This window comes from Zingiber officinale, chromosome 3B (assembly GCF_018446385.1).
Source record: "Zingiber officinale cultivar Zhangliang chromosome 3B, Zo_v1.1, whole genome shotgun sequence".
NCBI classification, from domain to species: Eukaryota; Viridiplantae; Streptophyta; class Magnoliopsida; order Zingiberales; family Zingiberaceae; genus Zingiber; species Zingiber officinale.
In genome coordinates, this window is record NC_055991.1 from 89,555,519 (window position 1) to 89,571,860 (window position 16,342).

The 16,342-nt window shown below is 44.5% G+C and overlaps 3 protein-coding genes across 3 annotated transcripts; all 3 read left to right on the forward strand.

Annotated features, from left to right (window-relative positions):
• The first annotated feature begins 514 nt into the window (after positions 1 to 514).
• Positions 515 to 1,675, forward strand: LOC122055009 (F-box/kelch-repeat protein At1g23390-like). The gene has a single exon (XM_042616409.1). The coding sequence runs from the start codon at positions 515 to 517 to the stop codon at positions 1,673 to 1,675; it is 1,161 nt and encodes a 386-aa protein (XP_042472343.1).
• A 6,368-nt stretch (positions 1,676 to 8,043) lies between these two features.
• LOC122055010 lies at positions 8,044 to 9,249 on the forward strand. Its single transcript, XM_042616410.1, has one exon. It carries the CDS (start codon positions 8,044 to 8,046, stop codon positions 9,247 to 9,249), a length of 1,206 nt encoding a protein of 401 aa, XP_042472344.1.
• Positions 9,250 to 9,543: 294 nt separating this feature from the next.
• Positions 9,544 to 14,857, forward strand: LOC122055012. Its single transcript, XM_042616411.1, has 9 exons — positions 9,544 to 10,902; positions 11,017 to 11,457; positions 11,596 to 11,647; positions 11,885 to 12,629; positions 13,182 to 13,463; positions 13,507 to 13,730; positions 13,791 to 13,919; positions 14,266 to 14,312; positions 14,747 to 14,857. The coding sequence occupies exons 1-9, from the start codon at positions 9,544 to 9,546 to the stop codon at positions 14,855 to 14,857; spliced, it is 3,390 nt and encodes a 1,129-aa protein (XP_042472345.1).
• The last annotated feature ends 1,485 nt before the right edge of the window (positions 14,858 to 16,342 follow it).

Below are 16,342 nucleotides of genomic sequence, written 5' to 3' on the forward strand. Positions count from 1 at the left end.
TGCGTGACCTAATTGCGTAGCGCGGGGCTATCGCACGCTACCTCAGTCGCTTGTGGTAATTGTGATATAATTGCATGGTGGTCACTACTTATCGTCTTGCTACTGCTTGTGGCCACTGCATTGATCTCAGTATTACAAGATACACTAAATGGGCTATCAATATTATCGATTCAGAAAGAAAGAGTCCGACAATTGAATTATACAGATTTAATAAATATTTTTATCTTTAAAACATCTAGACGAGTAGTGTTTATATAATTATTTTAAATATTTATTAACTTTTTATTGATGTAATATATTTATTTTTAGTTTATTTATATATTTAATATATATGTTATTTGTAAATTGAACTTTATTATTAGTTATCGTAGTAAAAAAGTCATTTTTTAATATGCGCTTCAGGCCCCGTCGAACACAGGTACGACTCTGAACAAATCCTGCGTTGCTTAAAATCCACTGCACTTCTTTTCATTAGCTCGGATCGTAATTCACTCGCCGGCGGAGAGTACGAGCAATGGAAATGGCAAGGAATTGCGATCGGGAGGCGGAGGATGGAGGTGGCGGCCGCAATAGTAGTATCCACGGTGATGTCCTTGAGGAGGTCGTCTCCCGGGTCTCCGCCCTCGACCTCCTCCACGTCTCCCGGGTCTCCAGAGGCTGGCGGACCGCCGCTATCTCCTCCCTCCTCTGCCGGCGACGCCCGCCCTGCCTTCTACTCCGCCTCCAGTCCCGCCGCAGAGCCTCCGCGCACGTGTACGACCCCATCTCCGGCGCCTGGAGGGATGTTCCTATCCCGCCCGAGGCGAGCCTTCACGGGCTCGATGCGCCGCGCGTCGCCGCGCTCGCGAGCTCTCTCTCTGGCGGTCCCCGCTTCTACGCGCTCTCCTCCTCCAAGCTCGCCCTCGCAGCCGACCCGCTCGGCACCGCTTGGCGCGACCTGGAGCCGCCGCGTTGCTGGCGTACGGACCCGACCGTCGCCCTCGTGGGCACCCGCCTGGTGGTAGCCGGCGGCGGATGCGCGCTCGAGGGCAACGCAGGCTCCGTCGAGATGTGCGACGCGTACGGGGGCGGAGGAGGCTGCTGGTGGGAGCCGTGCGAGGCGATGCCGGAGGCGTTCAGATTGTCGCCGGCGATCTCGGCCGCGGCGTCGGAGCGGCGGCTCTATGTCGTGGAGAGGGAGCCGCCGTTCGGCGCTAGCTGGTTCGATACGGAGACGAGGCTGTGGTGTCCAACGCGATCGCTGAGCGTGCCCGACCCCACCGCTCGCCACGTGGCGATCGGGTTCTCGAACGGACGGCTGCTTTTGGCGGCGGCGGGCGGGAGTGGGATGGGGTGGGGGTGGGCGGCGGAGAGCGTGCGGGTGTGGATGGTGGAGGAGGAGACGCTGGAGGTGGCATCGGAGGAAGTGGTGGCGGAGATGCCGAGAGAGATGGTGGCTGGCCTGGCCGAGGATGGCGGCGGCGGATGGGGGCTGCCGTCGATTGGGTTCTTGTGCGAGAGTGGTTTCGCTTACTTCTACAACCCTGTCTATTTGAAGGAGTTCTTCCTGTGCGAGCAGCAGGCCGCAGGCGGCAGCGGGTGTCGGTGGGAGCGGATTGCACCGCCAGCGTGCGTGGAGCAGCGGCCCATTGACAGGGTGGTGCTCGGATGTTGTCAGAATGGGAGACGACGATGATGTTGTAGTTAAAATAGCCAAATAAAACAACTATTTCTGTGAAAAAAGACCTGTAAAATAACCAAATAAAACACCTATTTCTGTGGAAACATACCTGTAAAATAGTCAAATAAAACATACATATAAGACAACAAAAAAAATAAGACAAGTGATCCGGTGATAAGCGTAGGGAGGGGCTCACATGGGCGATGGTCAACGACGCGTGGAGGTCATGACCAATCTAAAGATTTCGCCGAGCGGAGAGGTATAAAGTCCGATCGGCCAGATATAAAGTCCGATCGGCCAGGAGTCGCCGGAGCCGACGTGAATATAGCTCGATCATGGGTCGGGCTTCCGATGCTCAATCCGCCCACCAAGGAATTATTGCGCCGAGCGGCTCATCCGCTCAGCTGAGTTGTGGACCAACTAAAGAATGTATACCCGTCTGAGCAACTAGGGGGACTCGGCGGACTCGGGAATAGAGAAGACGTAAAAAAGGACAAAGGAGACAGATAGCAGGGTCAGCGGCTGGACTAGACAGAGAATCGTACGGTGGAAGTTTCCATTGTCACGTCAGAGATATGCTCGGACGGTTGCGGTATGGCGTCAGATGCACTTTTCTGACACGATCATTTCTAGGTATGCTTTGAGGAGCGTGCACGCTTCGAAGAGCGTGCATGCTTCGAAGAGCGTGCACGCGCCTTCGGGGAGCCCTATATAAGGGCCCCCAACCTTCGACGGAGGTATGCATTCGCATCTACTGTAGCTCTTGGTCTCGTTGTGCTGTTTCGATTTCTCCTCGCCTGACTTGAGCGTCGGAGGGCCGTCGCCGGGATCCCCTTCTCGACTCGATTTTGTTGCAGGTTCACCGGAGACCACGTCATCCCGGAGTTTACGCAGAGTCAGCAGAGAGCGCCACGTCCCCAGCGTCCATCTACTCAACTCTCGGACAGGATCAAATTGGCACCGTCTGTGGGAACGCACCTGAATCCAGAGCCGAGGCGATGGAAGAAGCTGGACGTCAGCACACCGTGACACTCTCCCAAGAAGATCTCGACGCGCTCATTCAGGCGTGAGCAACGAAGATAGTGGAACAGCAGCAAAAGACTCACGCCGAGCGATTGACACAGCAGGCCACCTCAACATCAGGGGCCCGAGTGGCACCAGAAGACCAACCGGAGCAATTTTCCATGTGGGCGCAGAATAGAGGGCAGACTGGCACGCCGGGAGAAGCGCCCGCTGCCCCTATTGCCTTCCATCGGGCCCTATTCCAGACTCCGCCCGAGTTGGCCCAAGCCAACCAGGGATCATCCGATGAAGCGCTCGTGCGGGATGCTAAGAAAGGAAAGGCGCCTCAATCCGAGCCATCTCCCGAGCGGATCAATCGCCAGTTCTATGAGGCGATTCTGCAAGACCCACTCCCAAAGCATTACGCCCTGCTGGTGATCGGAGAGTATAATGATACAACCGACCTGGACGACCACCTCGGTAAGTTCGACAACGCTGCCACTCTTCATAATACACCGACGGAGTAAAGTGCTGGGGCTTCCTCACCACCCTGTCCGACTCCGCACAACGTTGGTTCCGGAGGTTGCCGGACGAACCGATTCGAAGTTTCAAGGACTTCCGAACGGTTTTCCTCCACCATTTTGCAAACAGCAAGTGTTACCAAAAGACCAGCGTTAGTCTGTTCTCCATGAAGCAAGGGGCCAGAGAGACTCTCCGAGCGTACATCCAGCGATTCAACCAGGCCGCTCTGGACATTCCCGCAATCTCATCCGAAACCATGATGCACGCCTTCACCCAGGGGTTGATGGATGGTGACTTCTTCCGCTCGCTGATCAGGAAGCCTCCACGTGATTATGACCATATGTTGAAAAGGCTAGCGAATACATCAACATGGAGGAAGCGCAAGCGGCCCGAAAGAAGGAAACACCGGCAGAGTCAGCAGCAGCGGCCGAGCGGCGATCTCAAGTCATTCATCAACCACCCAGAGGACCACGGGTCAAGGGGACGAGGTCGCATCAGGAATCAAGGCCGCACGCTGTCCAACACGTGGAGGTCGAACGACCTAAGCCTCGAGGAAAGGTATGGACTCCCATGTTTTGCTCACTTCATCAGTCGGCAACCCACAATACCCACGATTGTCGGAGTCTCGCCCCGCTCGCTAAGCCAAGGAACTATCGCCGCCGATTGCCTTCGCCTGACCGGCATCATAACCATCAAAACGCTGGACGATGAATAGCTAGACAGTCACCCGAACAACGACATCCACACCGACCAAGAAGCAACCCCCGAGCCTCCCAAGAACGGGCCAGACCGTCTGCTCGGGATGAAGAAAAAAGAAGCAACACCGCTGGGGGGAAATCAACATCACCAACCGAGCCCGCAAGTTGTACGCCCGACGGTTGGAGGTCCATGCCGTAGGTTGCAGCCGAGAGAAGGCGAACGGGCCCGAGATCAGCTTCGGCCCTAGCGACCTCGAGGGAGTTGAAATGCCTCACGACGACGCCCTCATTATCCGAGCGGTAATAGCAAACTACACTATTCATAGCATCTTTGTTGACATAGGGAGCTCGACCAACATCATCTTTAAGAGGACGTTCGACCAACTTCAGATCGGCGATCAGTTGGCAGCGCGGCGCTACTATGTGGAAATGGTCCGAGCCGAGTCTAGGTCCGCTCGGAAGGCTCCCCGGATCGAGGTAAATGCTATAACTGAAAAGCCTCCCACTTTAGTTTATGAAGACAAGGAAGAAGTGCAGATCCAGGATTGCCGACCAGAGGCCACCACCTTCGTTGCTTCCGACCTGGAAGTCGGCCCGAAGGAGGAGCTGATCAGATGCCTACAGCGCAACAATGACGTCTTCGCATGGTCAACACACGAGCTACCAGGCATCTCGCTGAGCGTCGCACAGCACGAGCTTTATGTCCGACCAGATGCTCGGCCCGTAAAGCAGAGGAAGAGGGACTTCAACGCGGAGCAGAATGTCATCATCCGAGCGGAAGTCGAGAAGCTTCTGGAAGCCGGCCATATACGGGAAGTGCAATTCCCGAGCTGGCTCGCAAATGTGGTGCTGGTCTCCAAGCCGGGTAACAAGTGGAGAGTTTGCATCGACTTCCGAGATCTGAACAAGGCATGCTCGAAGGATTTTTACCCTCTGCCCCGGATTGATCAAATGGTGGATTCGACGGTTGGATGCGAGCTGATATGCATGCTGGACACATATCAGGTGTACTATCAAGTGTCGCTCGCCCGTGATGATCAGGAGAAAGTAAGCTTCATAACTGCGGACGACACTTACTGCTACAACGTGATGCTGTTCGGATTGAAGAACGCGGGTGCTACATACCAGAGGCTCGTGAACAAAATGTTCCAGAAGTAGATCGGGCGAAATCTGGAGGTATACGTTGATGATATACTTATTAAATCAGTCCGAACGGTCAACCTTTGTGTAGATATAGAGGAAACCTTTGAGACGTTGAGGACATACGGGGTCAAGCTAAATCCCTAGAAGTGTCTGTTCGGAGCAAAAAGCGGGCGCTTCTTGGGGTATATCGTGACCGAGCGGGAGATAGAGGCAAATCCCAGTAAAGTGAAAGTGCTGCAAGACATGCCGCCTCCCAGAAATTTGAGGGAAGCTCAACGCCTGACGGGACGAATAACTGCGCTGTCCAAATTCATCTCGAAGACCGCTGACCGGAGCTTGCCCTTTTTCAATATTCTGCGTCGAGCCACTAAGTTCCAGTGGGACGCAGAGTGCGACAAAGCCTTCGAGGAGCTCAAAGTATACCTCAACTTTTTACCTGTTTTAGCCAAGCCGGTCGCCGAGGAAGCCCTTAGAGTTTACTTGTCCTCAACTGAATATGTCGTCGGGTCGGCTCTTGTGAGGTCGGACGGTGAAGAACAACTTGTGTATTTCTTAAGCCACATATTAAAGGATGCTGAGTCCCGCTACACTGGTCTCGAGAAGTTAGCCTTTGCGCTGGTACTTGCCGCTCAGAGGCTCCCCCCTTATTTTCTTGCGCACCCGTTCGTAGTGATGACAAACAACCCCCTGGGGAGGGTCCTTCTCAATCCAGAGGTGTCCGGTCGGCTAATCAAATGGACCACAGAACTTAGCGAGTTTGACATACGGTATCAGCCCCGGACAACCATCAAGGCACAGTCGTTAGCAGATTTTGTCACGAAGGTACAAGAGCCCGAGCCCGAAGTCACTTGGCAGGTGTATGTGGATGGATCATCCAATCGGAAAGGAAGCAGGATCAGAGTGCTGTTGATCTCTCCCCATGGTGAACGGATGCATTTTTCTGTACAGCTAGACTATCGAGCGACCAATAATGAAGCAGAGTATGAGGCGTCGATAGCAGGCCTGCAAGCCGCTAGGCATGTGGGAGCCGGCAAGGTCATGATTCATTCTGATTCGCAGTTGGTTGCTTGACAAGTTAGGAATTGATACATTATTTTTGAGTTAATTTGTGGTGTTCCTTACACATTTGCACATTTTAAGAAATAATTTTAATCATTTTCTTCAAACAAGGTCTTTTAGAAGCTTTATGTTATTTTCCCTTTTAAATGCATGCTTATTTCTCATTATGTGAATTTGGTCTTGTAGGGTACACATGGACTCATGATTCAAGTAGAGGCTTGGTTCACTCAACCAAATGGACTCCAAAACCCTAATTGACCAAGTGAACTCAGACTCGAGTTACACATGAGCTGGACATGGACTTAGGTCTCAATTGGAAAAAAACCTAGGTATAAAATCAGAGTTTGGCACGGTGAACAGTGAGCTCGCGCTACTGTTCACCGTGCCAGTTTCTTGACGGCGCGGTAGCGGCTCCCTTTCTTCTTCCAGATCTTCGAGCAAGCTTGTCTTCATCGGTGTAGAGTTCCTCAGCCTCCGACGACCAGATTCCGTCCATCGTACTTCATCGGCGAAGCGTTTTGGCGAGCGGAGCACTGTAGCTGCGCTCTGCGATTTTCAGCTCAAACCAGCGGCGTTCTTCTGGTTTGAGCCTTCATTTCTTCACAGGATTATCGGCGGTGGTCCTCCGGTGATTCTGAACCTTTTTCGACAGCACCTCAACGATCCTAGCTTCATTTCTCAGCTCGCGACGCCAGTTCAGGAAATGCAGCAGCGTGTAGCAGAGAACAATTTCAGAAACTGACTTCATTGAGTATTTGTGAGCTGGTACAAGGAATCTGAGGTTGACTTGAAGCTTGAGGACTGCAGACCGATCTCTGTTGGAGTGTTCTCTGCAGATCCTTGTGACGGCAAGGAGAAGACGAATTTGGTCCGAGATTTGGGTGTAGGGATGTTAGATTTTCGTTGCAGTTTGTTTCTAGCTTAGGATTTCTTATTCTTGCAGATTTGTTTCTGAATTTGATAGTTTATAGACTGGATTTGGTTGAAGTTTCATTTTCTACATAAATCTGATATGCTTAGTTCTATTTTTTTTGTGTGCTGTCTAGTTCTGTTCGTGCAGCAGAATTGCTGCAGTTCTATCTTCTTGTCTGAAATTAGCATTTCTGTTTTAACCTTTTATCCATTGATACTTTAGTTGGAGTTAAAGAGTAGAGAATTAGTAGTGAGATGAATTAGATGTGATGTTAAGCTCTTGCATGTTTTGGTTCTGTAGTTAGGACAACTCAAATTCTGCAACCTGTTTTCGTGTTCTGTTTAGTACAATAGGTTCTGCTGTGTTTTGTTTAAGCTATTCATTAGTTTATAAGTAAGTTGCATTTTGATTCTACATTAGGTAAATTAGGTTAGCTAAGCAGATTTAGTTTCTCTTTAATTGCTGGTAGTTTGAGATTAGTGATCTAGTTTAACCAAGATGAATCTGGAATGTGCAGGTTTTATTAATCACAGCAGGTTGAGTTTTATTTAGCATAAGCTTACTTCTACAGATTTGCATCTTTGCAGCTTTATAGATTAGTGTAGGAATAGTTGAAGTTTTGTTCCTTTTGGTTTTAAGAATAAATTCTGCAGTAGGGTAATTTAAGTTCTTGAATTCATTTCTAGTTCTATGATTTTATTTTGAATACCAAATCCCCATTTTATAACTAGAAAACCCCAAAAGTGTGTTCTTAATCCAAAACAAACACGATCTAGCATAATCTTCGGAAATTCGACTCGGGCCTTATACTAAAACATTTCTTGTGTAGTTGTGGGTTTTCGATCATAAGATTAATTTGGGAGTTTATTTGTGACATTTATTTAGAGAGCTCATCAAATTTTGGCGTCGTTGCCGGGGACCTCTTTAAACTTTGCTAGATTTGTTTGTTTGTTTTAGATTGTGAATAAATTTTATCAGCTTTCTTTTGCTGATTTTTCTGATTTTATTGAATATCTACTGAATTCTGATTTTTTTTATTGGCTTGCATGACTAGGTCTTCCTTTGCAACATTGCTTGAACTTGACCCGGAGATTGAGAGAACCTTTTGGGTTTTAAGGAGACAAGCTAGGTCAGCAGCAACTTGTGAGAGCAGAATTTCAGAGATGGATAATCAGATAACAGAAGGGGATCGAACTATGAAAGAGCTTGCAGCACCAGATGTGGCTTATAAGTACTCATGCATCACTTATCCAGATTTGGCAGGAGATTTTGAACTTATTCATCTGCTTCCCAAATTTCAAGGCTTATCAGGGGAGGATCCCAACCGCCATCTACATGAGTTCCATGTGGTGTGTTCAACCATGAAGCCACAAGGGATTTCAGAAGAAGACATTAAGTTGAGGGCTTTTCCATTCTCTTTGACGGGAGCAGCTAAAGACTGGTTATATTGCCTTCCAGCTGGATACATTGCGAGTTGGATTGATATGAAGAGAGCATTTTTGGAAAAAATTTTCCCAGCTTCTAGGACTGCAACAATTAGGAAGAGCATTTGTGGTATTCAACAAGTAGTGGGAGAGACTCTTTATGATTATTGGGAGAGATTCAAGAAGCTGTGTTCGAGTTGTCCACAACATCAAATTAGTGACCAGCTCCTTGTTCAATATTTTTATGAGGGTTTACTTCCTATGGATAGGAGCATGATAGATGCAGCAGCTGGAGGAGCTTTGGTGAATAAGACTCCAAATCAAGCAAGAGAGCTAATTTCAAATATGGCAGAAAACTCACAGCAATTCGGGAGTAGAGCTCTTGGTACTAGAGTGGTTAATGAAACTCATTTGGTTTCAACTGAACAACAAGAAATTAGGAGCAATTTGCAAGAATTAACCTCTCTAGTGAAGCAAATGGCGTTGCAAAATTCAAGTCATGTTTCCAATTTTCCTTTACCAATGATGAAGTTGTGTGGAATTTGTTCAAGCCAAGATCATTCTTCGGATCATTGCCCAAATCTACATCAAGATGAATCATTTGCAGCCATATCAAGACCTCAATTTCAGCAACATAAATATGATCCCAATTCTTCGACTTATAATCCGGGATGGAGGGATCATCCTAATTTGAGGTATGGGAACACATTTTATCAGCAGCAACCACAAAATCAGATTGGACAGCCATCATTTCAACATCATCATAATCAACATTATTTCCAAAACCATCCAGCAGTTCATTCTCAGCCAAATCAGCACTTCCAGTAGCCACAATTTCAGCAAAACTTCAACCAAAATCAGCAATTTCAACCATTCCAGAATTTTCAGCATTCGAATGTTGCATTTCAGCCACAATTTCAGAATGCACAGAATCAGCAAAACCATTATCAGCAAATTCAGCAACCTGTGCAGATTTTCCAGCAGCCAAGCAGTTCGAATCAGCACCAATCTCAGCTTGCATTGCCTTCTTCTACAAGCCCAAGATCAATGCAACCTCAGCAGAATTTTAGCAGCTCAAAAGTTGAGGATTTGATGCAGCAAGTGCTACAACAGCAATAGCAAATGATGCAACAGCAGCAACATCAGCAGAGGACTGATACAGCATTGCAAAACATTGAAAGGCAGATTGGGCAGCTTGCTAACAACATTAATCAGATGCAAAATCAAGGATATGGGCAATTACCTTCACAACCGACTCCAAATCCTAAAGGAAATGTGAGTGCATTAACTCTTCGAAGTGGGAAAACAATTTCAGACCCATATTCAAATTTTTCAGCTAGATCACAGCAAGGCATATCCAGGACAGCTTCAGATTTGACTCAACAGAATTTCCAGAATTTTCCAGCAAATTTAGAGCAATCAGATTCTGCACAGCATGGGATTACTGCATCTGATCAGCAACATTTCAATCAACATGCAACTTCAGATTATGATCAAATTGATGGAGCAGATTTTAGTTTGGATTTTACCCCAACAACAGCTCCAAATTCAGCTCAAAATTCAGCACAGAACCTGGGAAATTCTGGGCAGAATCTGGACAGAACTTTTAACCAGCATGAAGCCGAATATTCTATTCCATTACCTTTCCCTCAAAGAAGTGTACAACCAAGGAAAGAGATGGAAGAAGAAAAGGTGAAAGAATATCAAGAATTGGTGAAATTGTTCAGCAAAGTTGAAGTGAATGTGCCTTTGCTTACCATGATTAAGCAAATTCCAAAATATGCCAAATTCCTCAAGGATCTTTGTGTGCACAAAAAGAAATTGAAGGGAAATGAATTGATAAGTATGGGAAAGAATGTTTCAGTATTACTTCAGCCAGTTCCTCAGAAGTGTGAAGATCCAGGAGTTTTCACCGTGCCTTGTGTGATAGGAGATTGTATCTTTGAGGATGCGATGTTAGATCTTGGAGCTTCTATTAATGTGATGCCTAAATCAGTTTTTCAGTCATTAAGAATTGGACCTTTGCAGCCTACAGGTGTAGTGATTCAGTTGGCCAACCGTAGTCAAGCACACCCAGCAGGAGTGATTGAGGATGTATTGGTAAAAGTGAGGGAGTTAATTTTTCCTGCAGATTTTTTCATCTTAGATATGGAGGGAGATGTGCTTGCGAACAGGGCCCCACTTATTCTTGGACGTCCATTCTTGAAGACTGCTAGAACGAAGATTGATGTGCATGCAGGAACTCTTTCTATGGAGATAGGAGACACAGTGGTTAGATTCAGCATTTTTGAGGCTATGAAGCATCCTAGAGAGGATCATTCTATTCTTAGCGTGGATATCTCAGAGGAGTTGGATGGCATGGAATTCTTGTCAGATGTTGATTCAGACTTAGAGGTTTGTGATTTTGGTATGGAGAATGAATTCGTTGCATTATTGGAAGATATTTTAGATGTGGAATCTGATGTTAACTTAAGTGAATGCGTAGGGGATTGCTTGGGAGAAGCATTACCCCTAGGATCGCTCAGAGAGGAAGAGGTAAGTGTAGGGGATTGCTCAGCAGCACTACCCCTAGAATCACCTACTACTGTTGACCAGACACAGGAGGAATTGAAGCCATTGCCTCAGCATTTGAAGTATGCCTATTTAGGAGAGAATCAGCAGCTACCTGTCATCATAGCTCAGAATTTGGAACCGGATCAGGAGGAACGATTGTTAGAGATTCTGAGACAGCATAAAAAGGCCATCGGATGGACTTTGGCAGATATTCCTGGGATCAGTCCTTCCATTTGTATGCATAGGATCTATTTGGAGGAGGATGTGAAGCCAGTGAGACAGCCACAAAGACGACTGAACCCTTTGATCTTGGATGTGGTAAAGAAGGAGGTGACTAGACTCTTACAGGCAGGCATTATTTATCGGATTTCTGACAGTAAATGGGTAAGTCCCATCCACGTGGTTCCGAAGAAGTCAGGGGTGACAGTGGTAGCTAATGAAGAAAACGAGTTGGTTCCCACGAGAGTGAAGAATTCCTGGAGGGTATGTGTGGATTACAGGAAGCTGAACCAAGCAAGCAGAAAGGATCATTATCCACTACCTTTTATTGATCAGATGTTGGAGAGGCTGGCAGGTAAATCCCATTATTGTTTTCTTGATGGTTATACTGGTTATTTTCAGATTTGCATCGACCCAGAGGACCAGGAGAAGACGACCTTCACCTGCCCTTTCGGTACATTCGCATATCGTAGGATGCCATTTGGTTTATGCAATGCTCCAGGGACTTTTCAGCGATGCATGGTGAGTATTTTTGGTGATTTATTAGAGCATTGCATGGAGGTTTTCATGGATGATTTTTCTGTTTATGGCTCGTCTTTTGATGCATGTCTGGATAACTTGTCTAGAGTTTTGAGTAGATGTATCGACACAGATTTGGTTTTAAATTTTGAAAAGTGTCATTTTATGGTAGAGCATGGCATTGTTTTAGGTCATATAGTCTCTAGGAAGGGCATTGAAGTAGATCCTGCTAAAGTTAGTGCTATATCTTCTTTATCTTACCCCGCATGCGTGCGGGAGGTGCGAGCTTTTCTTGGTCATGCAGGATTCTACAGAAGATTTATTAGAGACTTCAGTAAGATTGCTCTACCATTATCTCAGCTACTTCAGAAGGATGTTTTGTTTGATTTCGATCAGGGGTGCAGAGAGGCTTTTGACAAATTGAAGGAGGCTCTTACTTCAGCACCTATTATCAGACCCCCAGACTGGTCCTTACCTTTCGAGTTGATGTGTGATGCTTCAGATTATGCAGTGGGAGTTGTACTGGCACAGAGAGTGGATGGAGCACCACATGTTATTTGCTATGCTTCCAAGACTTTGGATTCAGCTCAAGCAAACTACACAACAACAGAAAAAGAGCTTCTTTCTATTGTTTTTGCTTTAGATAAGTTCAGATCATATCTTCTTTGTTCTCATGTGATTATTTTTTCTGATCATGCAGCTTTGAAGTATCTCCTCATGAAGCTTGATGCAAAACCTAGACTAATTAGATGGATGCTTCTGCTTCAAGAATTCGACGTAGAGATACGTGATAGGAGCGGGAAGGAGAACTTGGTTGCAGATCACTTGAGCAGGATTAAAGGAGACTTGGACCATTCGGCCATTGTTGATGATTTCAGGGATGAGCAGCTTCTACAGCTGCAGGGTGAGTCTCCATGGTATGCGGATCTAGTGAATTTCTTAGTTGCACATGTTTATCCCAAACAATTTTCAAAAGCTCAAAAAGATAAATTAAAAAGTGATTCAAAATTTTATGTTTGGGATGATCCTTATTGGTGGAAGTTTTGTAGTGATCAGATCATTAGGAGATGCATACCTGACTCTGAGTTTCAGTCTGTACTTACTTTTTGTCATTCTTTTGAGTGTGGAGGACATTTTGGACCACAAAGAACTGCTAGGAAAATATTAGAATGTGGTTTGTATTGGCCTACCCTTTTTCGTGATGCTTATGCTTTTTATCGATCATGTGATAGGTGTCAACGAACTGGGAACATAGGACTTAGATATGAAATGCCTCAACAATTTATATTATTTTGTGAGATTTTTGATGTTTGGGGTATTGACTTTATGGGTCTATTTCCTACCTCTTTTGGATTTGCATATATTTTATTGGCAGTTGATTATGTTTCCATATGGGTGGAGGTCATTCCCACTCGGACTGATGACTCTTCTGTTGTTGTTAGTTTTGTCAGGTCTCACATATTTTGCAGGTTTGGAGTACCCAGGGCGATCATTAGTGATCAAGGGTCTCATTTTTGTAACAGACACATGAAGGCTTTGCTACATAAGTATGGGGTTACACATAAAGTTTCTACATCCTATCATCCTCAAACAAATGGGCAAGCAGAAGTGTCTAACAGGGAGGTGAAATCAATTCTTGAAAAGACTGTGAGACCGGATAGGAAAGATTGGAGCAAAAGACTTGAAGATGCACTTTGGGCTTATAGGACCGCTTTCAAAACCCCTATTGGAATGTCCCCTTACAGGATTGTGTAATGTGAAAGCATGTCATTTGCCTGTGGAGATTGAACATAGGGCGTATTGGGCGGTTAAAGCATGCAACCTTGATAGTGACACGGTTGGAGAAGAAAGAAAGTTGCAACTGCAAGAACTTGAAGAGATTAGATTGGAAGCCTTTGAGAACTCACGGATTTATAAAGAAAAGGCCAAGAGATTTCATGACAAACAAATTGAAGTGAAAGAGTTTCAAATTGGTGACAAAGTACTTCTATATCGATCTCGTCTCAAATTGATCAAAGGTAAGTTGAGATCTAGATGGGAAGGACCTTATTGTGTTACTAATGTTTTCTTTTATGGAGTGGTTGAGATCCAGGATTTGTCTACTGGTCGGGTTTTCAAAGTTAATGGACAAAGGCTTAAAAAGTTTCATGAAGAAGTGAAGGGCTTGGTGGTGGAGGAAATGGAACATGTTGATGCTATCTACCCGAGTTAGAGGGGAGTTTTACTTTATCTTTTGTTTCCTTGCAAATGAATAAATTTTAGATTTTAGTAGTTTTTCTTATATGTAGGACAAGTTTCGGTTTCATTAGAATTTTCTTGCATCAATAAATTTTGAGTTACATTAGTAGTTTTTTTTTAATTTTTTCATAGTTATAGTTTAGAAATTTAGGTTTTATGATAGTTACCATTTCTTTGAGTTTGTTAGTCTTTGTTTTAGGAATAAATGGTACTTCCTTCTTTTGACATTTCTTTGTATCATTTTTAGGGATTTGAAAAAGGAATGTTAAATTTGATTATCAAGTTAAAAGACTATATTGCATGATTGAACTCTAGGATTGCAAGGGGTTGATACTAGTGATGGATTCTTGATTGATGAAATGGTATGATAACTTTTATTTACCTAGTGAGGTTTGAGCCTATTTGAGTGATGCACTTGTAGCTTATTTCACTCTAGAACTTGCTTTAAATCTATTTAATACCACTAGAACAATATTAAGTCATTTTCATGAAGTTTACTCCATTATCACATTGCCCTCACCTATTTTTGCTATTTCTCTTGTCATGAATCATCTTATCTTTATTCTTTTCTCATGTTTTATTTCTTTGGATGTGGTTAACTTGAATGATATGTGATGATTTTATTTGGCCGGGACGGACAAATGAGTAAGTGTGGGGGAGGTGTTTAGTTTGAAATTGGAGTTCTTTTGTGCCAGAATCAGAATGTATCAAGTTGAAAAGAGGAAGCACAGTGGAAGTTTGTTGAGTGGAAGTTTGAAATTTACTCTTTGTGTTTGATTGAAAATCTTGTGAACAGATTGAATTCCGGGAGCTGTGGAAAAGCTGCTGGAATAAGTGCAGTGCTGAAATGTTGTACCAGTTTTGTATCAAATTCAGCTTTGCAAAATTCGAAATGAAGGAAGCCTAATTGGAATTTAAGAAGAAGCTGGGAACAAAAGAGTGTGTACCTGTCATGGCATTTGCAAGAAAAAAAAAATCCAGAAACATAATCTGGACAGCAAAATTCAGATACACTAAGAGTGCTGAAATCTGACTACCATGGATTATAATGGGAAATTCAATTGGTAGTAATTATTTCATCAATGAAGCACTTGAATGGAGTATCAATTACCTTGAAAACTTGAAGGAAAAGGGCATCAATTGGTACCTTAAAACAGTGAGGACAATGCTGGAATCAGAATGGAGTTTACAGGATTTCAAGAGTGTGTGTATCAAGAATGTGCAATTTTTTTTTGTTATCAGCCTTAAAACCCTTGGGAATGAATTGAAATTCTTTTATTTCCAGCAGCTAATTGTGTTTACTTCCTTCCCATTCTTTACAAATTGCTGGACGAAATTATGAAGTTTCAGTAATTTGCTGGAATTCTGAAATTTCAGAAAACTTCTAAGTGATGTTATTGGCTTAAACAAGATGAAAATCAAGCTATGTTTGGATTAAGTGATTGTGAAGCTTTATGGAAATAATTGTTGAAGCTTGAAGTTGGCAGCAGTAACATCAGATGAAGATGTCAAATGTGCAAAGCTGAAATTCAGAATTTGAGGAGATGCAGAATTGGCAGCTCTGAAAAGAATTGGAAAGATGTGCAGTTAGGAATGAATGTAGTATCAAGATTTCAGGAAATAATATCAAGGGAAAAAGAAGCTCAGATGAAGTGCTGTAATATGAAGTAACAAATGACATGAATGGCATTAATATCTTCTATCAAGATTCATTTCAATTTCTGAAAATATGACATAGAAGTAACATTTTACAGCGTTGAAGGGCTGTAAATGAGTTGAATGATCAGAATAAGAGAAGAAGTGATGTTTAATCCAAGTAATGGAATGTTAGATCTGGAATGGAACAAATGAAAACAAAAGGCTGAAATGACAGGAATAAGTATAGTGCAGAAATCCAGGAAGTGCAGATTTGCAGGAAATGGCAATTTTGTGCCAATTTGGAATGAGAATTGTGATGAACCAAAGCTGCTGGAAAATAGAAGACCTTTGGATATGCATTGTAAAGGTTCTGAAGAGGCAAGATGAAGAAGTGTTGGAAATTTTTGTGGCTAAACATGTTAGATTGATACAAAGTTCAGCACTAAGACAAACTGAAATCAAAGGATGAACATAAACTGAACTGAATTGAAGCCTGGGTTCGGGGCTGTTTGTAGCAGGTGAAGGCTCAAGGTGAAGCTGAAATTTCGTGCTATTGAAAAAGATGAGGTTAAGTATGCCTGCAGACAAGTGCAGAGAGATGCGCAGACAGAATGAAATCAGAGCATTCTGCTTTGGGGAAACATAACAGTCTTGTGCCAAGGAGAAATCTGCTGGTTAATGTCAAATTTTCTGGTTATGCGAATCTGAAATGAATGGAGCTTAAACCATCATTGTTCATCAGCAAATGAACTAT